General features: G+C 47.4%; 1 protein-coding gene across 2 annotated transcripts in view; it reads left to right on the forward strand.

The window, feature by feature from the left end:
* Window positions 1-25287, forward strand: part of CIMIP2C (ciliary microtubule inner protein 2C) — a 337228-nt gene that overhangs the window by 58839 nt on the left and 253102 nt on the right. For both annotated transcript variants that reach the window (XM_069605612.1, XM_069605611.1), the window contains exons 2-3: window positions 16667-16940; window positions 24324-24436. In XM_069605612.1, the coding sequence (XP_069461713.1) occupies window positions 16667-16940; window positions 24324-24436 (387 nt within the window). The remainder of the gene's footprint in view (window positions 1-16666; window positions 16941-24323; window positions 24437-25287) is intronic.

The raw sequence follows: 25287 nt of genomic DNA on the forward strand, positions 1-25287 counted from the left end.
GGCTCGAAAACCTGGCAGGTCAGGCCGGCAGATCGGTGGTCCCTAAAGGCATTGCTGTAGTATGGGGGTATGGAAAAGAGTGCCGGTACGTTGCTACCTATGTTTCCGGACCGCCACACTTAGAATGAGGTCCATTGTTTGTAACTAGTTACATTGGTCCACTTAGGAAGCTTCAAAATTAAATGGACTGCATTTTGGGGTCCTTGAAGGTGTTTTAGTTGGGAGTCAGGAATACAGTTACCCTACTGCAACCTAACATTTTAGGCAGGAATGGTAGGCTATGGCACAGGAGTATAGGTCTGAAAAAGACACCCTGAATGGGACGGGCCTAGAGACCTAAGATACTCCTCATTGATGATGCCCGATCAGGCTGAAACATGTATGGGGATGCTTGTGGTCTCGTGCAGGAGGGATGTGGCCTAGCAGTTCAGGCTGAACTGCCACTTTTGGGGGTGGGACCAAGCCTGATTTGCATATGGTCTTTCCCCTTCTGTAAAGGCCTGGCAGGCTGAAAATCAATGGTCTGGGGAGTTGCCCAGAGCTGTGCCCGTGGTTTGGATTAATTCAAAAGCTTCCAGCCATCATCTTTTTGTTTTGCTTAAGTCACCCCAAAAGGGATAGGTTTGCCCAGATGTGGGTCCTGAGCCTGCTGGGCCTAGAGAACCAAGCTACGCCTCACTGATGACCTCCAACAAGGCCGAAACATGTCTGGGGATGCTTGTGGTCTCTTGCAGAAGGGATGGGAACAAGCAGTTTGGACTGGCCTGCCTCTTTGGGAGTGGTACCAAGCCTCCTTTGCATATGGTCTTTCCCCTTTTGTAATGGCTTGGCAAGTGAAGCCTGATGGTCTGGGTGGTTGCCCAGAGCAATGGCAGAGGTTAAGATTCATTCTAAACCTTCCAGCCATCACCTCTTTTGTTTTGCTATTGGGCGTAGCCAGCATAGATTTTGGATCTCTATATCTTCTCCTCTCATTACATCACAACTCACACTCTGACCAGACTTCCTTACAACCTAACAGTCAGGAGATCTATGCCGCGGTTTATATGTTATGCTATGTTATTTGGCATTTATATAGCGTTTTATATATCATTGGTATGATCTCAAAGCGCTGGTAGGTTGAACGCCCTCAGCACCGCAGTCCAGATCAGTTGAAATGTGTATTCTAGCACTAATATCCCAGATTTGTGCTGGGTTTGTTGGGCCTGTTCTCCCATATGTGATTTCATGTGTCTAACGGTGTCTCCTCCCATGTGTCTGTGTTTCTTCTCATGCATCTTCATCAGTGGCATGTGTTCTACAAATTAGAATCGGCTTGTGCCCCGGACGTCACATCCAAAGATCTGTAAATGCCTTTCAGCCATGTTGGAATCTGGAGGCAGTGTCATGTCTGCCAGACGATCTAACGTTCCGGCTTTCTCTTTTGTTGATAAATGCGTGTTGCTTATGCTGATTACAGATTATCGTTATTATTATTATGGTATTTATTGAGCGTGGACCTAGCTTCGAGAAAGAGACGGAGCACTTTACAGAGGTATACAACAATACAGATGCATAACAGAGAGCTTTTCACTAGTAACAACTGAACTGAATGCAGTTCCCAACGTCCCGCACGAGACATGAAACCAGAAACTAGGCTTCAGTGGCTCAACAAACCTCCCACTTGGGGTCCCTGAATATTCCAACCGTCTCTGGAGCTGGTTTTCTCGCTGTTTCTTCGCCAAGGGAATATTTCTAACACATGACCTCCGTCTCCCATCATTCACGAGGAACATGAGCCCGCTTGAGGATATGAGCTGTGCCCCGGGACCTCGGCATCCGCTTTTCCCCCCCGACGATGAGGCCAAGGGAGGTCAGGGGTAGCGATGGAGGAACCACCTTGGGGTCTCATCACCTAGCTGGCGACTTCCCCTGGCCCCCAGAGTTGCCCACTTACACTCGATGGGCGAAACACAGGACACCTTGTTGCGGCAGGCACATTGCCAGAGGAAAGGTGTACACAACAAGTGGCAAAGGCTAGTGCTTCAGGAAAGATTTGGAACATCATGCTGTTAAGAAGAAATCCAAACTATTGCATTCTGCGGCCGGAGGGTGAGGATATTTAATTCTCATCAGTTGCTGGAGCAATATGGAGGGGATTGGAGGATGCTAGAGCATGTATTCAGCTTTTGGAATGCTGATTGGCCGCCTTGCTGTGATTTACGGTCACGTGCTCCACCCTTCCTAAATAACCCCGATCCGCATGCGTGGTCGGGCATGGAAAGCAGCAGGTGTGGAATAATGCTGCCTGACAGACAATTACAGCTCTATTGCAGTGTAATCCCAAGGAGCTCGTGGCTTGTAGTTGCAATTTGGAAAGAGAAGAAGTTTAATGACTTGTGAGGATTCTCCTTGAATGCTTATTTACTCTGCAGATTTTGCCTGAAAAAAATATTGCTTTTTTTTAATAATGTGTTCACTGATTATTATTAAACTTTCTGAGTTTGTGTCCCTTTTAAATGTACGTGTACCTACACCGCCAACTCGCCACCTTCACTATCTACAGCGTATTCACATTGGGTTAATGTTCCTGTAATCTGCACGAGGCAGCCCTGGCAGAGGAGTGGCCCCTTTCTGCTGTCATTCCGACGCATGCGCAGTAATTGTAAGCAATTAGCTGGTCTGTCCTGGCAGCAGGAGGGGGCGGAAGGCGCCGCCTCATTACCCTGGAAGTGCAGGTAATGTATGGAATGACACATCTTCCAGGCAGCGTGAGCCTTGCGTGCGCCATTTTGCAGTCATTCATGGCTAATGTGCAACAGAAACATGTTCTGTTTTCTCCATAATGCAAATTCATGCTCGTGTCATTTGGAGAAGGGGCTGTGCTCCCTTTCTGTTGCAGGTGCAGCTTTGATAATTTTCTAGTGTTGCAGGGTCATTTTCATGACAAAGCAAAATCAGCTTTGAAAAGCCGGGCTGCTTGCTCGCCCACGCAATCTGTCACGGGTGTGTGAGAACGGACCAGGGGGTCCCTGCGCTCGGGAGTGAATGTCTCAGGAACCGCAGGATAGGCTTAGTTTTCCAGGCCTCTCACCTCAGAGTGTGGTGCCTGCACTTTCTTATGCAGACACTTATGGCTAGCTAAGGGCGCCATGTCACTGAGAAAGACCAACCTCAATAGCAGAAACAACAAGGGCTCGAAAGAAGAAAGCATACGACAAGTGAGTGCCCGAGACAGCTGCAGGGGGCATGACAGACAGCTACACGCAGTGGCGTGCCCAGGGAGTGGTCCGGGGTGGCATGGGCTAGCCCTGGAAACTGCAGCGGGGCATGACAGACAGCTGCAGGCAGGGCAGTGCCAGGGAGTGTTCTGGGATGCCATGGGCTAGCCCTGGAAGCTGCAGCGGGCATGACAGACAGCTACCATCAGTGGCGTGCCCAGGGAGTGGTCTGGGGTGGCATGGGCTAGCCATGGAAGCTGCAGGGGGTATGGCAGACAGCTACACACAGTGGCGTGTCCAGGGAGTGATCCGGGGTGGCATGGGCTAGCCATGGAAAATTCAGCGGGGCATGACAGACAGCTGCAGGCAGGGGAGTGCCAGGGAGTGGTCCAGGGTGGCATTGGCAAGCCCTGGAAGCTGCAGGGGGCATGACAGACACCTGCCGGCAGTGGCGTGCCCAGGGAATGGTCTGGGGTGGCATGCGCTAGCCCTGGAAGCTGCAGGATGTATGGCAGACAGCTACACGCAGTGGCGTGTCCAGGGAGTGGTCTGGGGTGGCATGGCTAGCTCTGGAAACTGCAGCGTGGCATGACAGACAGCTGCAAGTAGGGAAGTGCCAGGGAATGGTCCAGGGTGGCATGTGTCGCATGTGTTAGCCCTGGAAGCTTCAGCGGGCATGACAGACAGCTACCATCAGTGGCGTGCCCAGGGAGTGGTCTGGGGTGGCATGGGCTAGCCGTGGAAGCTGCAGGGGGCATGACAGACAGCTGCAGGCAGGGGAGTGCCAGGGAGTGTTCTGGGATGGCATGGGCTAGCCCTGGAAGCTGCAGGGGGTATGGCAGACAGCTACACGTAGTGGCGTGACCAGGGAGTGGTCCGGGGCTAGCATGGGCTAGCTCTGGAAACTGCAGCGGGGCATGACAGGCAGCTGCAGGTAGGGGAGTGCCAGGGAGTGGTTCAGGGTGGCATGTGTTAGCCCTGGAAGCTGTAACGGGCATGACAGACAGCTACCATCAGTGGCGTGCCCAGGGAGTGGTCTGGGGTGGCATGGGCTAGCCCTGGAAGCTGCAGGGGGCATGACAGACAGCTACCATCGGTGGCGTGCCCAGGGAGTGGTCTGGGGTGGCATGGGCTAGCCCTGGAAGCTGCAGGGGGCATGACAGACAGCTGCAGGCAGGGGAGTTCCAGGGAGTGGTCTGGGATGCATGGGCTAGCTCTGGAAGCTGCAGGGGGCATGACAGACAGCTACAGGCAGCGGCATGTCCAGGGAGTGGTCTGGGGTGGCATGATCTAGCACTGGAAGCTGCAGGGGGCATGACAGACATCTGCAGGCAGGGGAGTGCCTCAGGGTGGCATGTGTTAGCCCTGGAAGCTGCAGTGGGTATAACAAACAGCTGCAGGCAGGGGAGTGCCAGGGAGTGGTCTGGGGTGGCATGTGCTAGCCCTGTAAACTGCAGGGGGCATGACAGACAGCTGCTGGCAGTGGCGTTCCCAGGGAGCGGTCTGGGGTGGCATGGGCAAGCCCTGGAAGCTGCAGGGGGCATGACAGACAGCTACAGGCAGTGGCCTGTCCAGGGAGTGGTCTGGGTGGCATGGGCTAGCCCTGGAATCTTATTGGCCACCCCTGGTGCCGCCCCATTATCCTAAAAGATAATGAAAAGAGTCTGGACACGTCATTGGCTACAGGTGATGATGTGCTGCCCTGACCACAGCAGGCGAATTAACAGACAGTTACAGAGATAGTCGAGCTCCTCTGACAGCTGCAGGGAACCTGCCAGACAGTCACAGAGATAGAGGAGCCCCTCTGACAGCTGCAGGGAACCTGACAGACATTCACTGAGATAGAGGGGCTCCTCTGACAGCTGCAGGGAACCTGACAGCCAGTCACAGAGATAGAGAGGTTCCTCTGACAGCTGCAGGGAACCTGACAGACAGTCACAGAGATAGAGGGTTCCTCTGACAGCTGCAGGGAACCTGACAGACAGTCACAGAGATAGAGGGGCTCCTCTGACAGCTGCAGGGAACCTGACAGACAGTCACAGAGATAGAGAGGTTCCTCTGACACCTGCAGGAAACCCGACAGACAGTCACAGAGACGGAGGGGCTCATTTGACAGCTGCAGGGAACCTGACAGTCACAGAGATAGAGGGGCTCCTCTGCCAGCTGCAGGGAACCTGAAAGACAGTCACAGGGGGGTTGCTCTGACAGCTGCAGGGAGCATGACAGACAGTCACAGAGATAGAGGAGCTCCACTGACAGCTGCAGGGATCCTTACAGTCACAGAGATAGAGGAGACCCTCTGACAGCTGCAGTGAACCTGACAGACATTCACTGAGATAGAGAGGTTCCTCTGACAGCTGCAGGGAACCTGACAGACAGTCACAGAGATAGAGGGTTCCTCTGACAGCTGCAGGGAACCTGACAGACAGTCACAGAGATAGAGGGGCTCCTCTGACAGCTGCAGGGAACCTGACAGACAGTCACAGAGATAGAGAGGTTCCTCTGACACCTGCAGGAAACCCGACAGACAGTCACAGAGACGGAGGGGCTCATTTGACAGCTGCAGGGAACCTGACAGTCACAGAGATAGAGGGGCTCCTCTGCCAGCTGCAGGGAACCTGACAGACAGTCACAGATACAGGGGGGCATCTCTGAGAGAGCTGCAGGGAACCTGACAGACAGTCACGGAGACAGAGGGGCTCCTCTAACAGCTGCAGGGAACCTGACAGACAGTCACAGAGACAGAGGGGTTGCTCTGACAGCTGCAGGGAACATGACAGACAGTCACAGAGATAGAGGAGCTCCACTGACCGCTGCAGGGATCCGTACAGTCACAGAGATAGAGGAGCTCCTCTGACAGCTGCAGTGAACCGGACAGGCAGTCACAGAGATAGAGGGGCTCTTCTGGCAGCTGCAGGGAACCTGACAGACAGTCACAGAGATAGAGGGGCTCCTCTGACAGCTGCAGGGAACATGGAAGACAGTCATGGAGATAGAGGAGCACCTCTGACAGCTGCAGGGAACCTGACAGACAGTCACAGAGATAGAGAGGTTCCTCTGACAGCTGCAGGGAACCTGACAGACAGTCACAGAGACAGAGGGGCTCATCTGACAGGTGCAGGGAACCTGACAGTCACAGAGATAGAGGAGCTCCTCTGACAGCTGTGGGAACCGGTCAGACCGTCATAGAGACAGAGGGGCTCCTCTGACAGCTGCAGGGAACCTGACAGACAGTCACAGAGACAGAGGGGCTCCTCTGACAGCTGCAGGGAACCTGACAGACAGTCACAGAGACAGAGGGGCTCCTCTGACAGCTGCAGGGAACCTGAAAGACAGTCACAGGGGGGTTGCTCTGACAGCTGCAGGGAGCATGACAGACAGTCACAGAGATAGAGGAGCTCCACTGACAGCTGCAGGGATCCTTACAGTCACAGAGATAGAGGAGACCCTCTGACAGCTGCAGTGAACCTGACAGGCAGTCACAGAGATAGAGGGTTCCTCTGACAGCTGCAGGGAACCTGGAAGACAGTCACAGAGACAGAGGAGCTCCTCTGACAGCTGCAGGGAACCTGGAAGACAGTCACAGAGATAGAGGTGCTCCTCTGACAGCTGCAGGGAACCTGACAGGCAGCCACAGAGATAGAGGAGCTCCTCTAGCAGATGCAGGGAAGCTGACAGACAGTCACAGATATAAAGGAGCTCCTCTGACAGATGCAGGGAACCTGGCAGACAGTCACAGAAACAGAGGGATTCCTCTGACAGCTACAGGGATCCTTACAGACAGTCACAGAGATAGAGGAGCTCATCTGACAGCTGCAGTGAACCTGATAGTCAGTCACAGAGACATAGGGGTTCCTCTGACAGCTGCAGGGATCCTTACAGACAGTCACAGAGATAGAGGAGCTAGAAGCTCCTCTGACAGATGCAGGGAACATGACAGTCAGTCACAGACACAGAGGGATTCCTCTGACAGCTTCAGGTCACAGAGACAGAGGGGTTCCTCTGAGAGCTGCAGGGAACCTGACAGTCAGTCACAGAGATAGGTGAGCTAGTAGCTCCTCTGACAGCTGCAGGGAACCTGACAGATATCTACAGGGGTCGGGTGAGTTCCGCTCAGAGCTGAAACAAAATTGACAGAAAGTTACAGAGATGTCCGAGTTCCTCTGACAGCTACCATTATTCTCAAAGTTACTTGGATGGATGAGTTCCCAAGCCAGCTGCATGGGAACAGACGGAAAGTTATAGGGACAGATGGGTTCTCCTAACAGTTACAGGACGGATAAGTCCCCAGAGAGCTGCAGGGTACCTGACGGAGTCGCCAGGTGTTATCATTTCCTCTCAAATGGCAACAGTAGTGATGGATGAGTTCCCCTTTCATTGCTCTATGGAAGGATAATTTCACCCAAAAATGAGCTGCTAGGACGGAGGAGAGTCCCTTGAGAAAGCTGCACCGATACTGGTCTGTTTGTTTTTCTGAGTTTCTGAGCTGTGCTCTTTGTTGTGCAGAGGGACAGGGTGGGCCATTATTCTTATGAAAATGAAGCCTTGCAATGAGAATTGACCCGGGGGGAGTGGTCCTTATTTGTGCAATTTCTTATATACATTAACATGGGGTGCCCATGTACTCTGATTACCAAGATGATGTGCACTGTTATCCCTTGAGTAATACACCTTGGCACCCTTGATGTGGGCGCTAGCCAATTAGTAAACACAGAACATGGGCTGTATGTGCTAGCTGCAGGCCTGTGCCCCCTTTTCCTCTCCTTCCACACACCTTGGCACCCATGCACCTCACACACCTTGTGGTGAATCACTGTGCCGTAATACCCACAAGAGACTTACCTGAGACTGTCTGGCGGCGGTACAAGCTCTACCCGCTGGAGCGGGACTGCGGCAGCAGTGGTGCAGCTCACCACACATGGAGGAACAATGGGGTATCCACCCCTCAGCATTGCCTGTGCTCGAATACCGGGAGCTGAGATGGAAAAGGATGAGAGATGCTGGAAGAGAAGCGCTTCAGGACCTCAGAGGAAAGGCCCTAGCCTTTTCTTTCGGCAGCGCTAGCAAAAGTATAAGATGTACGCAACAACGTAGGACATGTGGGAGGACCCAAGTTCGAATCCCCATAGAGAGACCCGGGAAAATGTATGTAGTACTTAAATTATTAAAATAAAAACCTGAGCACCAAGGATCGGACAAATAATATTTAAAGATAGAAAACATATAATAATATAATATAATAATATAATATAATAATTTAAGTACCACATACATTTTCCCAAGTTCCTCTATGGGGATTCGAACTTGGGTCCTCCCACATGTCCTATGCTGTTGCGAAAATCTTGTACTTTTGCTAGCACTGCAGAAAGAAAAGGCTAGGGCCTTTCCTCTGAGGCAATTACAGCTCCCTGTGTGAGTTTTTGCAGAAGCAGTCCTGTTGTTTGTCTACTGGAGGAGGCCGCGGAGAAGGCCTCCCTGAATTGATGGATGTTGTTACTTTAGGGAAGGACTTTAAGTTGGAGATTTAACCCACCCCTTGACCCGCACCACTTGTCCACTTAAGGGAAGGACTTTAAGTTATTTTCCTTATTTGACAATATTGATTTGTGCATTCTGACAACCCACACTTTTAGGAGAATAGTTACGATAGGCACATTTACTTTAGGTGTTTTAGTACTTTGAGGTACCTTTTTTACTCCATAGCTGAGGTGCACCTTACATTTGCCTTATTCACACTTCACTTCATTCCTCAAACTCGGTTTTGTCTTACACTGGCTTAATAAAGAGTTTTCTTTGAAAAGAACCAAAGTCTGACACTCATCGGTTCGTCATGTCTTCACGCTCGTCACAGCGGGTGCTAAGGGTGTGTTTCTAATAAAGAAAAGAAAAAATAAATCTTGCCTTGGCGCCTCCCATTATAAGTCTGTTTTTCATGTCCATGGTGTCATGGTCATCAACATGGAAAATAAACTTGTATTGCGTGGCGCTGTGCCACCAGGTAAGATTTCTTTTTTCTTTATTTTTTAAAATTAAAACACATCCTTACAACCTGCTTATAAGGTAACCCATTGCTAATAGCAATCCATTGCTCGGCAGTGGGCCAACTGCACTGGTAAAGGCACCACCGCCCGCAGTAAGGCACCCTCGCTTCACCTGGGCACTTAACTTGGGTGGTGGGCTATTACCGCCAGGGTCGGCCCGCTGCCTCTTTTTTTGTAATTGTAATTGTAATGGGTTATTTTTTACGTGCTTAATACCCAAAGGATTCTAAGCACGGACCCAGGGATTGAACCTGTGTTGGTCCGTGCCGTGGTTATGTCGCATCATTTCAGGTGTTGTTTAACATTATTTCTCTAGGTTGGACCCTTATGCTCACACTAAGGGTTTCCCTACTCGGTGCTTGGCAATCAATCTAATGAAATCTCAGGGTAGTGGCATAGCTCTTAGAGGTGATTCTTAGGAACTTTATGTTTTATGAACTGGATTGCGAATAGCACTACTTAAGGCTGGCGTTTATTATTTCGTCATAGTAATATATCCTGAGTAGCAGAGGGACATGCGCTGAGCCCATAAAGTGCCTAGTGACACCACAAGGCACTATAGAGAGCAACAGTTTAAAGACGCATTGCTGTAGGCCGCAATGCAATGAAACAAAATGCAAAGTGTCATTTGATGAGGAGAAAAGTGAACTCGTAGTACACTCCACTTCACTGCTGGCTGGGTTACATGGTGATCGACCAGGAGAGCTCCCAGTGAAAATCCTATTGCTTGGAATGTAGGTATATTTTACAGCCACATTTCCTGTCCACACATTGTATGGGACCAATTTAGGTCAACTACATGAAGACCCTGGTCAACATCAAAATAAGTTGCTTGAATTCTGACCCGCGTGCCTCACAGTGCTTAAGGACACCCAAACTGGTGTCTATGATAGGCTGTGGTGTTCTGTGGTTTCAATAATAGTTGCACACACCCTTCAGCAGAACAATGCTGCACCCACATCCTGGGCTTTAAGTGGGCAGGGGCTAGCCGGGTCAGAGCTCCACCATTCGCTGAAAGCTGCTTTTCAGCCGTCTTTCTGCTGGGGCTCCCTTACTATTGTTCCTGAACATTATTTTGTGCATAGTCTTCCACAGGATTATGTAGCTTAAACGAGAAGTGTGCTTCGTTTTTAAGCAAAAAAACAAAACAGGATTTTCGGAGTGATTGCCAAATCTGAAAATCTTATGTTGCTTTTTGCTTTAAAAAATAGCAATGTGAATAGTTCGTCTTGACAACCCGGCATTCCAGCTTGTCTAAAGAATAGGGTACTTTAGATAAATTACGTTACAAACTAAAACCATTTCATTAACCGTAACCGACTGATTTATTTCCCTATTGTTAGGTTATATATTGATTGGGCAGGCAGCACGTGTCTAAGGCACCGGCCACTCCATTAGGCCATTCCCGGCAATTAGGTCACACCCCCTTACCCATGAACACCTTTTTGTTGACCAGCAATGATTGGAATAGCTACTTTGCTCTGAAAGACTATTGCGGCCATCATGACTACAATACTGTTCAATGTGTCTGCTATTGCCAATGCTCTGTCTAGTGTTACGCATGAATCACAGAAATATGACTCCTGCATTGATCTTCTATCAACTTTAGACCTACCAACATATGTTCATATGTTTAATATTTGGGTCCTTTGGATGTTTTATTTTATTTATCAGTGCATGGATTTTGGATTGTATGCACTGCACAATTGCCACGAGATTGAATGGGTTGAAGACTGTCAGGACCTTCGATACTCGCTGTACAGTCCCTGAAGAGACATCAGATAACGTAGTGCAGGGAGATCCTGAAGCGTGGGGCGCGTGACCGGTTGCAGAGAGCGCACAGGTACTCGATTTTGAAATGAAACTTGGCCATCACGTTGTCATTGATTTTGATTTTGATTATTTATACCGCGCACCGAGACAGACTCAACTGTATCCTGGCGCAGATGGTCATAGAAATTACAATCAAAATGGAACAGATAACCATTCTGGAATCTCTAAGTCAAGATGGCCTATTCAAACAAGTAGGTTTTTAAAGCTTTTCTGAACTGTTCGAATGACGGACAAGCTCTAATCTCCAGTGGGAGTTGGTTCCTTAGCCTAGGTTCAAAGACTCTGAATCTCCTTTCCCCTCTGGAGACAAATTTGGAGCGAGGAACAGCCACCAACAATTTATCTCCTGAGTGCAATGCTCTGGCAGGGTAATAATGGTGGACTTTTGCCCTAAGGTAGTCTGGGGCGAGGCCATTAAGACATTTATACATCAAGCAGAGGCTACTTTAAATGGAATTCGATCCTCGACCGACAACCAATGCAGTGATCTACGAAGGGAAGCTAGATGGTCCCCGTTTCTCAAATGGCCAACCAGTCTGATCGCTGCATTCTGAGCCCTCTGGAGTCTGGATATCTGCTTAGCTGGACTACCTGCCATCCAGCTGTTGCAATAATCCAAATGAGTGTTTGTCATCGTCCCAAACACCAGTGCGTGATCTTCTACAGGCAAAAAGGGAAGACTATTCCTAAGCATTCACAGGGAATGATGCACAGACTTCACCTTAGCTCCCACCTGGACTCCTCTTCCCAAGTTCCCCTGCCAGACAAAGCCCAGGTTTGAAATGTTTTTGGCAAACTGACGTTTTTCCCGCAGAATATAAGGGGAGAATAACTGCCTCTCCTCTATAATTCTCCCCTAAGGGCCAAAAAGAGCAATCTTAGTCAATTGCCATCCAGTTGTTAATATCCACCATACACTAATTGATTCTTGTAAATGCGTCCTCGATATTCTTCGTCTCAATATAGATTTGAGTATCATCAGCATCGAAATGAAAACTCAGACCGTGTCTCCTCAAAATATTAAAGACTGGACGCATATTCAAGTGTAAAATCAGCGCGGATAAGGATGATCCCCGAGGGACCTCGCAGCCAAGGGCAACCGCCTCAGAGGTGAAGCCCCCAAATAACACCTGCTGGGCTCTACCCCTTAGAAAAGACTTAAACCATCTCACAGATTATTCTGATGCTTTTCCTACTCTCCCAAGACGCTCCAGCATAATCTTATGATCCACTTGTCGAACGCTGCGGATAAGTTCAACATCAGCAATAGAGTTGATCCACCCCCATCCGTGACCTCCATCAGATCATTATATACTGCCAGTAACGCTGTCACTGTCCCATGTTTGGGTCGGAAATCAGACTGGAATTTCTCCAGCAGCCCTTCTCGGTCTACAAAAGCCTGAAATTGAGAGGATACCACCTTCTCCAGAACTTTAGCTGGCCAGATCAAATAGGCCACTGTGGTAGGGAGCCAAGGACCCCTGGGGCGTAAGGAAGCCCCTGGTAGACTTGGAGTAGCTGTTTTGAGGAATTGCTGGTTGACCCCATATGGTTTGGGAGGTATGTTTACTTTGCCTTGCTTTGTAACCCTGTTGTCAGTTGCTCTGTCAATGTAATCAGGGAGGAATTTTGACTCATCAGATCCATCCCATGCTGTTGCAGAGAGAGTCCATCTTCATTGAGCTATCTGTTGGCTACTGCATTGCCAGTCTTGGGGCTTTGTGGTTGTATGGGGTAACCAGACCCAGGGCTAGCATGTCTAGGATCTTGCAGGCAGGGTACTTGTGCAGATTGCGATGCTCGAAACACACGGATGAGGCCGTCCTTGGTGACAGGCGGCATCATTCTACGGCAGGTGCTTGGATCAGCGGGTTGCCTTTTGAGTTCATTGGGAGCTGTGATAATTGAATGATCAGGTCATGGGTAAAGCAATACGGTTCTATGTTCTTTCATCGCCAGTCATTTCAATGCCTGGCCTTTAAACGCGGGAAGAATTAGAAAAGTAGAATTTATTTTGTCTACAGGATGTCCTGGTGAAGGGTTTGTGGAAAAGGGATCACCTCCTAGGTCATAGATAGGACCTCATCTGATCTTCCTCGTAAGCCATTTGGATGTCCCTTGGGCCGGCCCTTGCAATTATCAATTATGCACAGGAGCCGAGGGGGACCTCTGGCCAATTGTGGGAGCCGCCCATTAGGACTTCTTTGTTGGATTTTTGGCGCTCACCTCGGTCAATAGCATCATGAATACTCACTCAGACATGGGCACAAAACAAACAAAACTATGCCTTCATTTTTCCTGGCAGTAGCATGTGGGCACAAATTGACGTAGTGAAAAAGAAAAACATCTACTTGCAATGCATTTTTGCACCAGGGCAAAGTTTGCTCTAGTGCTAATACCATTCTGAATAAGCACTAGGGTAAACGTTGCCATAATGCCAGAATGCATTGAAAGAATAGTTTTTTGCCCAAGGGCAAAGTTTGCCCTACTGCTAATTCCATGCAAAAATGCACATGTCATGGTGCAAAGTTGTTCAAATATGACACCGATGTTTTTTGCACTAGGGTGAATCTTAGCCTACTGCTAATACCTTGCAACTTTGCTCTCGCACCAGTGCAACGCCTCTGTCATTTTGCCCCTGATGTTTATTTTATGCTGTAACAAAAACTTTCACAGAAAAGGTTTATTCATTTGATCAAATATGTCCATTTCCATTAACTCCATACATGTATTTTATTTACAAGCACGCTTGTGCAGTATAGCAGGCAGCATGTAATTTCCTTTTTGAATAATTTTTGGAAAGTTCCACCTTTTTCGATATGAATTAGGATTTGTTGGGGTTGGATAGCTGATAAGCAAAGTGTTGGTCTTAACTTCACAATTTCGAATCTGCGGCAGAACACACATCTTTTCAAATTAAAAATGGGTTAATAACACCTAATATGACATCTTATATGTAAATGTGTTCTATGCAAAGTGCTTTTGCGAAATTGCTATAATAACACATTATTATCATCATTGCACCGCTTAGAAGCTGGATGAATCTGGCATGAAGCACTATATAAGAACACGCATCACTATTTGTGCTGAAGAAGTCCAAGCCCCATGTTGGAGGCTGGGCGATGGGACGGGGTGAACCTGGAGGCCAGAGCTGCCATCCCCTCTTTGTTCTAGGCCCCAGGGGAGATTGGCAGAGGATCCCCCTATGCTCCCCAGTCGATCACCAGCCTTATCACCACGGCGCCTTCATTGAACCGTAGGGAACCTAGTCTGCTCCGGACTTGCCTTGGGTTAACAAACCTGGAACCTACTCCTTAAAGAAGATGCTTCCCCAAATATGATGTGATGGGGTCCAAAGAGCGTAAGCTAGAAAGAAGAGAACACGTTACAAGTCTTTGGCAACAGCGACTCCCAAGAACTTCAGCCGACCTCCGTCTGCACCCCAAGGGGAGTGGGTATAGTTTACAGGCCCCTCTAGACCAATCGACCCCATCAGTAGCTAGGCGAGGAACCCCTATTAGTACAGAACCATGTTACCTAGATCATGAAAGATGAACTCTTTACTGTAGCCAAGAGGTTTTCCATCTGGATTTGGAACCAAAGTGCAATTGATTTAATGCAGAAGGAATTTGCTCTTACTTGTACAGAACATCATACACATAACAAACCCCCAAGAGTTCGCCCCTTGGCCTCATGGGCCGCATACCCTGGCATATGAATAATCAGCACAAGTTTTAGAGGCGGAATTCATTAGCAATCAGTAAGTGTGCACACCCACACAACACAAGCAAGATCCTCACATACCGACCACAGTGAGTAACTTCAGCATTGGCAGAACACCTGCAACTGCAACCAGGAGCAATGCCATTTCAAAAAATTACCCCCATGGAAATAAGTGCAGATTCATGCAAACCACTCATCAAGCAGGAGCAGCTAGGGAATCTGTAGGGCCCTGGCAGGTGGAGCAATTAACCCGCGCTCTTCCGCATATGCCTAGTGTCTAGTAGAGTATAAGGAGTAGGATGGAACAAGGGATATGCTATAGTCAGGTGTTGGAATTGAGTGAAGCATTGAGAAAAAGAGATGTATACGAATTGACTTTCTGACAATTGATCACGTGAGAATTGATCGCGGGAGAATTGATCACGGGAGAATTTATCTAATTTAAAAGGTCAATTAGGACATATATGCGGGGGAAACCACCCACAACCCCCATCCAATCTAAAGCTCCCCACAACCCCTCACCCAATCCCCTTATATTATTTATTATCCCAAACCCACCCTACACATATAAAAAAACTAAAATAAAGGTTAAGGTCAATTGTGAGAAGGTCAATTTGGACCACTACTATTAGGTCAATTAGGACAAAAGGTCAATTGTAAAAGGCCAATTTGGGTAATACCAGAAAAAGGGCAGTGAGGAGGAGGGATGCAAGAGCAGAACCAGAGGAGAGGACCAGAGAAACCAGGAGGAGAGGATGCAAAGGCAGTTCAGGGGATCCAGAAGCGGGAGGTGAAGAGAACATCACACGTAGAAGGGGAGAGGATATGAAGGAGGTTACGAGGAGCAGTGAGCAGAACTTCAAGGATAGAGCAACAAGCAGAGGAGGACGGAACATCAGCCGTACAAGGATGACTATACGTGAAGGTGAGCCATAAAGAGAAGTAGGAGAAGTGAATGTTAAAAAGGAAGAAGGGAATAGAAGTGAAAGTTGTATCTATCCATATGAAAGAAATTCAAGGAATAACATGAGGAGTATTGAGGAGCGGCACATCGAATAGCTGAACATCAGGAGGAGGAAGAAAATAAAAGGTGGGAGAAAGGAGGAAGAGGCTGATCAAATTAGAGTGCGGTAGAGCACCAAGAAGAGGAGGAGGGGAGTAGGGGGAGAATGAAGGGAAAATATGAGGAAGAGAGAGAGATAAAGAGCAGGAGGTGCTCAAAGAACGGGGCAATGAGAGACTAGACCAGTCAGGACATCAACACCAAGAGAGAATCCTACCTCGGTGGAGGGGCAATACCCAGGGTGGTCCTGAGCTGACTAAGAAGGGATTAAGCCTAAATACACCAGGGCCCAACGTGATCTTGCAAAAATCCTAAAGGATCTGACAATGGGCCCCTAACCCTAGAAAATCTGACAACGGGACATGTTTAGTCGATCAAGGCATCCGGGTGCTGGTGGTACAGGCTTTGCCTTTTGAAGAAGGGCCAAAGATATATCTTCAATGGCCGAGAATGAAATGCAGGGCACTCAAAGCTCCAAAGACCGTGAGAGACTTTTTTCCCCCAGGGAAGGCGGAGTTAAAGGAAGACCGGGATGGACTGAGGACCATAGTGGTGTACAGAAGCCTCATCTCTTTAGGGTATCAATTACCCCCAGTTAATCCTAATCCCTTAGCTTTATGATTGCTTTTATAAAAACCCTTGAATCATAATCCTTAACGTTGAATTGGCCATCAAGCTCATCCCCCTGAATAACAGGCCGCTCTCTAATAATACCTGTAGTGAAAAAGTTAATTCACTAATAATGAATAAAAAAGGAATATGTGATCTTTATAACATCAAATGCAAACCTGTTCTTTTTTTTCCAGGTATCGTGGACATGTTCCAACTAAAGTCTATGCTTTTGGGGATACTTATGGCAACACCACCGCCAAATACTTCCAGGATTTCCGTTCCAGCGCTTTGAACACCAGCAAGAGCCCATACTGCAGTGGGGGGAACTTCCCCACCCTCTACTCTAATGACCCCTCGCTGGTCCTGGGCAGCAGATCTCGCAGCTGGGACCGGTGGCTGCACGCGCCCACCTGCACCCGCTTCAATGTGGATTACAACCGCACCGAAGAGCTGAAGGACTTCCATAAGGTGAGCCCCTTATTTCTGGGAATTCTTTAGGTGCCCATTATCCCTAATCCCCAGATCTACTGACACAGTGTAACATTGCCACCGCCCCCCATTCACTTGTATCAACTTATTCTGTGTGTTGCTTGTGCATTGTGTAATAAGGTGCCATCATATTTTAGGTGTCTTGACATTTGTATCATAAGGCAAATATTCAAATGCAAATGTTTTGCTTATTTTAGGCCCAGGACCTGGCCTAACTTGTGATACAATTCTTGGTTTATTTCAGAACTTTATATATTTATTTTTGCGTTTAGCATAGCATGCCAGTGGCCACTTCCCTGCACTATTGGTGTTTCTGCTTAGTGGTCAATGGGGGTCCATTGAGTAATGTAGTTTCAGTCCATGGTCACTTCTTGCTTCCATTTCATAGTATGCAGTGATAAAATTGCGGCAAAAATGTCGCCTATACAAAAGGTGTACCCCATAATACCATTTAAGGGGAGCAGGGGTTGCAGGGCATCCTTTACATGGATTGCGGTGGCAAAACCACAGCTTTTTTGCTGCAATATTTTGTAACCATGTCAATTTTTGCTGCGATTTTAACACATGGAACCCATTTCATGTGGTTCAGGGGGGAGTTAGCCAGTTTAAGGAAGGTGTGCCTGGTCACTCAGTAGAGAGTGGTGTAGTGTAGACTTCTAGGCAGACTAGACACTGCCTACTACGCGTGCAATGATGCTGCAGGCCCATCGGTGGTTTGTGCGCTGGGACTTGGTGATCTTCGCCAATCTTCACAAATAGGACTTCACAATCAGTTAATTCCCTAATAAACCCCAGATCCATTGTACAAATATCAATATATTTATTTGACATAGTCAAGCACACCATGTATACTTTATATTAAGCTATGCAATCACGGCCATGTTATTAGTTCCAAGGCGGTGTAAAAACATGTTACTAATTATTAATTTATTTACAAGGTGGTGTATCACTCTACACATCACATACTATCCCTTCAGAGCGCGAGAAAGAAGCAGCCTCGGTAAAGACAACAGGTTTGCCTTTTGCAGTTTTTCATTGCATTCCACATGGATAGGACTGCCTCAAATGTCCGAAATATGCTTTCGACCTCTGTACAAGTGCAATCCCTCGTAGCAGCCTCCCTTCGACAACATGCCTTCAAGTTTCGATTACTCACTCTGTAGATGTACAAAAGAGCAGTGCAATGCCAAACAATCTATTTACTACGGGGCCAAAAAGTAGGATTGTACCACTCCGATATAGAACGTACGTATGTGATGCTGGAGACCAGGAGTAGGAAGCCATGTACTGGTTGGTACCTATTGTTTGCAGCATGGTGAGAATGTTGGCTGTACCAAAACCCAGAGCCAGAGTACCAGTCATGCCCACGCAAAGAGTGCATCAGCATTCATGTAATCATGTTAGGTATACTTGATGCAAGGAGGATCCAATGGCGTGAAGGCCACTTGCCTGTCACATGGACTCTTTTTATCACGTTTACATGATAACGTGGTTCCGGCAGGGAGGCAATGGTCATTGGTGTCGTGGACGAATAGTGGCATGCGGCTGTTGATGGCTGCTAGGGCAGGAATCCATGTCTGGAGTTCTCTTTTCCCATTTGATGAGATCACTCCGTGTTTTGGTCCCATTTTTCTACCTTCTGTGGTTTCTTGACTTGAGTATGGTGGCCATATTGATTGCTCCTGAAGTCCCACTGCAACCATGAGTGTAGAGTTATGCCCCAGGAGCCCATATGCTACCAGGTTAGGGGTAATTATTGAGCACCCCTTCCTGGTCCCAGGTTGAGGCTATCACCCTACGCGCTTCTTGGGGCGTAGGCTTGTCAGCGTTGTGGAGTAATGCAATAATGTGCAATGCTCAGAGACTCCAGTGACTTCTTTATTCCCATGCCCTAGTTAGATGGCGCACTGTCTAATTTTAATTTTGGAAGGCCATGATTTCTCAAAATGTTGTGCAGTTTGGGAGGTACCACTTCTGCAGCTGTGGTGCTCGAAACCAAAACCTCTGGGTGTCTTAAGAATTTACCAATCACCCACAACATGTCTTGATCATCAGGAAAGGTCAGCTCTGGCCTTCTCAAATGGCATTGGCGAAAATGATCATAGCTCAGTTGTCTTCTAACCCTCTCTCGCGACACAGCAGATGTCTGTTCATCGCTTCTTCTGCCCGAGCACCCGTTCCTGCGATCCTCATTTTCCTCAGTGTCCTTACCTTCGTATTGGCCACACCATGATGGGCATTATGAGCCAGCTGCCAGGTCTTAACAGTCGGGGAGTGCGGTGGTTGGGGGGGATTATGCAGGTGTCTCACTGGAGCAGGCCCTGTTCCGAGACAGGTAGTCCATGGCAGACATTCCTCAGCGCCTGGAGGTAGGTCTTGGCTTTCATGGTGTGGCAGCGGGCGTCTCTAGGAGGCTTCTCCAGCATCTACACTGATGTGCCGAACTGGGTGACACATCCGTGTAGGTGCTGTGTTGGCACTTTCCAGAACGAGCAAACACATGTGTCTCTACTTTCTCTTTCATTCTGCTCCACCCAGGTAGTCAGCCATGGTCATGGAGACAGGCAGCCGGAAGGGATGTTATCTCCACCCCAGAGCAGTGGAAGGTTCCACTTTTAAGTGCTCTGTAGGTGACTTGGAGCAAAGACTCTGAAAATGAGCACCTGTGACACATGCTGAGAAGATCACAATATCATTTAACCCTTCAGAGTGAGAAAGGCATTATATTCCTTAAGATTGACAGGCTCACTATATCCTTTTGGAGTGAATTGGGACAGTATTACCTAGAATCAGAAAGAAATGGACCAGGCTGGTATGCGGATAGCAAGCTGGGCGCTATATCCTTGTGATAGTGAATTGTGACGATGAAACTGTTGCGCGCAATGTTTCTGTTACTGTGAACGAAATAAAGACGTGGCTGGCCGCTGTGTCCTTGTAAACATGAAAAGACGTGACTGGGTGCCGTGTCCTTGTAAACATGAAAAGACGTGGCTGGGCACTGTGTCCTTGTGATAGTGAATTGTGGCAATGAAACTGTTGCGCGCAATGTTTCTGTTACTGTGAACGGTATAAAGACATGGCTGGGCGTTGGTGTCCTTGTAAACATGAAGAGACGTGGCTGGGCGCTGTGTCCTTGTAAACATGAAGAGACGTGGCTGGGCGCTATACGCCTGTTACTGTGAGTTGAGCCAATCAGCGGCTCATCTCACAGTATAGCAATACCTCTTAGACTGTTGATATTAGAGAGCCTGGGAGAGACCATTATTCCCACTAGAGAAAGAACCCAAATACTTTGGTACTTTATTACACTGTTACTTAGTTGGTTTGGGGTCAAAGAGGGAAGCAGGTGGTTAAGATCAGACTCAAGGGTCCCAATTATGCATACCTGGGAAGCGCGGTAATGAAGCACACTCGCAAGTGCTAAGCGTGTCTTCTCCAACCCTCAGAGTTTGGGTGCAGATATGGTGCTATAAATCACAGTCGATTCTTGGCCTCTTTCTGCACTCTTTGTCTAACTGAAACATGGATCACCCCTTATCACTCTGTTACCCTGCTTCCCTTCACACTGCCTCTGATATGGGGTGTCAGTATGCCGGACCCTCCTTGCAGGGCGTTGTCTTTACAACACAGCTTTGCCTCTCCCTTCCCACTAAGACTAAGAGTAACCATCCTTATGTCCTGTGGTGTCTTGATCACTGAGAACAGTAGCACAGTGCATAAGTCAATCGGAGGAATGATAAGGAACAGCCACATCAGATAAAACTGAGTGAGCAGATCTAGTGTCAGGTGGCAAATGGCATTTGAGCGAATTTTCGGAATAGCTCTGTATTTTGTATTTTGCATTTATTTATGATTTATATAGCGCCTTAATCCAAAGCGCTTTACATAAGAAAGTATAAAAACAGTACAATGATGTGAGGAATTACATAAAAAGCCAAGATCAACCCTGCTGGATAAGATGGATTTTCAACGATTTACGAAACAAAGAGTAAACTCTGCCAAGTACTCTGAAGTAAGTCAATGTACCACCACATCCAGGGGCCATCCAAGGCAGCTCAGTGCAGGGAGCGTCAGTTGCAAAGGTCAGTAGGGAAAAGAATGATACTATAGTCGCAAAAAATAGAATCACATATCTACACATACTGCCCCCCACCCCCGTTCACCAAAAACAACTATAGACTCCACTTAGGTTTGCACTGGACTTTTTGAAAATACAGTCGGGTCTGAGTACAAATCCAAACATTGATAATGTTGGGCTGGAGATTGCCGACTCTCCTGCGGAGGATCGGTTATTCTGGTATTCCTGCGGCTCGGTGGGATTGTGTAAGGGGGGGGCTTTAAGTGGTATGTAAGTGGAAGAATATACGCTTTCTCAATTAAGAGTTATGCTTCGGGGAGCGCCCTGCAGTTGGAGAAACAGGGAATGGTCACGTGTAAATCGGGATAGGGCGATTTCATCGCAGGAGATTTGCTCAAAGCCAAATGCATCTGATTATTTGTGCTGAATTTGGCAGCAAACCTGCATGCTACTGGACAAAAAAGGCATCACACCCAGCACCACAAAATACACAGACACAACGGGGGTGCAAGGCAGGGCTAAAAGTAAAAAAGTCAAATCGTCATGACAAGTCACAAAAACACTGAGTGCTTGCACCCCTGTCATCGCTCACATGGCCACAGATCTTCAATGGCGAGAAAGGATAGCTCAGAGGCAACGTGTTTGTCTTGGAAGCAAGACAACGCAGCGCAACACAGGTCTGAATCCCGATCCCACGCTTAGAAACCACTCGCTGGTATTAAGTGCGTTATAAAAGAACAGCCATAATTGTGTGGAGAAACAATCTTGCCTGCCGAGTATACTGGAACCAATGAAGGCTATGCACTCCCATACTACCCACACTACCTTAAGAGTGAGACTAAACAAGTCTGGACTCTTGTCTAAAGAAATCAAGACTTTGCCAGGGGTAAAACAGGGATGTCCGATGGCTCCCGGCCTTTTCAATTTCTTCTTGGAAGGCATGCCTGCGGCTTTTCACATGGTAAGATCATTCCCCCCAAATGTGGGTGGGGTCCACCTTTCTCGTCTACTGTACACTGACGACGTAGTACTCATCGACCAAATGCTGGTAGCTCTGCAGCAGCAATTCGATGCCCTTAATAATTACATCAGACAGAATGGGCTGGAAATTAACAAAGGTTAGACCAAAACTATGAGCTTCGGTACATCTACCAGAGGTAAAAATCGGCCCTCTTGGCATGTCGGAGGTGAAAAAATTGAGAACGTGGACTCCTTCAAATATCTCGGGTTTGGCTAAGTAACTCCAAGCCGGAAGCCCCCCTTTGTCTTACCTGGTAGGAAAAATTAAAACCTTAACCTCTCAGGCGTGTGCTTTAAACAGGAAATGTGGATGTTTCTCCATTCTACCCGCTATCCGGTTCTACAAAGCAAAGGTCATTCCAATAGTAGTCTACGGGGCTGACCTTTTGACCAACCCTAACAGGGTGAAAGAAAAATTGAAAAGGTTTGACTGGATTAAAACACTGCAAGTGGGATCTAATTGCCAACTGGTGACGCATTTTCCCTCAGACAACTGGAAGTTGAATAGTGTGCGCACATACCTGAAACACTTTCCGGATAAAAGCGTAAGAGATACATTTGTGTGAGCCTGGTTGAACTTGTACTCGACTCACAAGATCCAGGCTATTCGAGGATTATCGAAAAAGTAGCAAGTGTCGCTTCTGTAATTAATGGACGAGGTTGAATCACTGGCACGTATTGTTACAAAATGCACCGGGCTTCGCACATTTTATTTCAGGCACTTGTTTTCTGATTTTACTGCTTTTGACCCTCAATTTTGGTGGTCACTTTTAATTGGTGGTGCAAAAAAGTACATTATAGCCCTGGTTCAATTCGTCGAGCGCCTATCTTTTGACTCTGGCACCCTTAGTTGATTGGTTTAAACAGTTCTCTTCTACAGTTCTTTGTGAAGCTGTGAATTTCTTTTTTTATTTTCTCTCTTTCTTTTCTTTTTTGTGTTCTTCTCTCCTTTTTCTCTTCTTCTTCTCTCCTTTTTCTCTTCTTCTTCTCTCCTTTTTCTCTCTTTTCCTTTTCTGTTTGTCACAGTCTACAATCGAATGTCATTGCAAAAAAAAATATCATTGCTAAAAAATTACTATTTGAATGCAATAAATAAATTTAAAAATATTATAATTATAATAATGGCCGTAACTGACCACCACCACCGGCTGCAGTTAGATTGATCTACAAAGAAAATGGCAAAAGCCCTATTTTATGGTAAATAATTTTACGACCTGCGCTGACGCTGCGCCTCTTTTATTGAGTTGTAATGATGTCATATTTCTTCCTGATATTCATGAATATGTGAAAGCCGCACCGTCGAGACCCCGTGGCTCTTAATCCAGATGAATGCTCTATATAACCCGCTGTGTTTTGACTTAATTATAGCTAGTTATGATAACTGTTTTTATGCTCACATTCGTTTTGGATCCATGATTTATGACTTTTGTTTATTTTTAAGTGTTAATGCAGAAATACGAATAAAATATTATTGACTGCCTGACACGTATTTTGTATTCTGCAATTTTCTTTTTTCCCATGAATGTCAACATTTTCGAATGAAACACTAGGAGAAAAGCTAATACATGCTGTTTTACTTTTGTTTAACAATATTTAGAGATGTCTACAAGTTTAAGGAATTGGATAGAGCAGTGCTCTGAATTTTACACACTTACAAGCATTATTTCACAGCCCTACTCACCAGATTACTAAAAGACTGAAAGTGTCCGAATAGCAACACAAGCCAGACTCACAACTTTGCGGATGAGCAACACCCACTGAGCGGGTGCTCCCAGTGTAGGGTGACCAGATTAAAAAAGTATGAAACCGGGACAGGGCAACTAACATAAAAGTAGGACAAGGCACTGCACTTCAGTAGCGGTTGGAGGAGAAGCGGGTTTAAGTTTTACTGTTCAAATTAACACATATTATAATTAATTTATCACAAACTAACACCATCTTAAGTTGTAAAATGTAACATTTCTTCTGTGTAAGATTGTGCATTCCTGCCTGCCAGCTATGAAGAGCTACTACAAAAACCGCAACCACTGCAGTTTCCAATGGGAACATAATCTTGACAAAGGGGGACCGAGCTCCAATTTCCAGGACAGTCCCGGCAAAACCGGGACGTCTGGTCACCCTATAATCCTGTGCCAGGTCTAGAGAAGAGTTTGGTTTTCAGGAAAATGCTAAGCAAGAAGCTGTGAAGTTTAGCTCCCCTTGTCCACACACCTGCAGAACTCCTGTCACAATGTTAACTGGTTTGGATCTTTTTTCTATTTCAGCTTGCCCAAAAGCAACGGGAGCATTATCGGGATAAGACTGGAACCGTGCCGCAAGTCCCTTACTTTGTGTTGCCTGTGAAGAACCAGGACGGGTACCCGCTACCACAGCAGTTGTGAGTATCTGCGTGACTAGTGAGCTCTGCTCCAACATCGGGGCCCTGGGTTCCTACTTCTAGCCTCGTTGTGGTCATATGTGAGTAGAAGTCTAATGGTGTAAAATGCTTTTGATAAATGATGAATGAGAACATGATCAACGTGTAGAATGTACGGTCGTGCGTCCCGGAAGTCATTATTTGGTAGCAGGCAGAGCTGCCACTACACCTCCTACTTGATTGGTGGAGTACAAGAGCAGGACAGCGGCTGAAAGAAGAGCCGTGATGCAAGTCCACCTGACACACTTCCATATCATCAACTGGTAAGCCCAGCCCTGTCGCCCCCCAGGCTACATGAAAGACGTCTCTCCTTGCAGTGCCCTTTTTGACAGTGAGGCCTCACTCTGCCCACCCAACTTCACCCTGTGAGTGACACTGAACGTGGATCCTTTTCACGATATTACGTATCATTGTTTTTTTTGTTTTTATTTGTTTACTTATAGTGCGCCGATAGCCCGCGAGCATCGGGGCACAACACTGGCACAGTATACATAACACTCAAGACGGGCCGGGCAAGGCTAAAAGATCAGCAGTGGGACGGAGTCTACTTAGTTAAAAAGGGCTGTTTTTAGGGGTTTTCTAAAGGATTTCTGGTCAGGGGCAAGTCTGAGGGCAAGTGGCAAGGTGTTCCAGAGCCTGGCTGCTCTGGCTGGTAAATTGTGCACTGCAAGTGGGGACGGGCGGGGGTGATATGCGCACAGCATGCAAAACACACTATGTGCATAACCATCCTGCCACTAGGCTGGTTTGCCCCTTCATTCAAGGGAACAAGCTAATAAGTTCAACCGCTTCTTTGAACAAAAAATTGTGGA

The sequence above is a fragment of the Ambystoma mexicanum genome, chromosome 4p (assembly GCF_040938575.1).
Source record: "Ambystoma mexicanum isolate Mex_15411 chromosome 4p, UKY_AmexF1_1, whole genome shotgun sequence".
Classification (NCBI taxonomy): Eukaryota; Metazoa; Chordata; class Amphibia; order Caudata; family Ambystomatidae; genus Ambystoma; species Ambystoma mexicanum.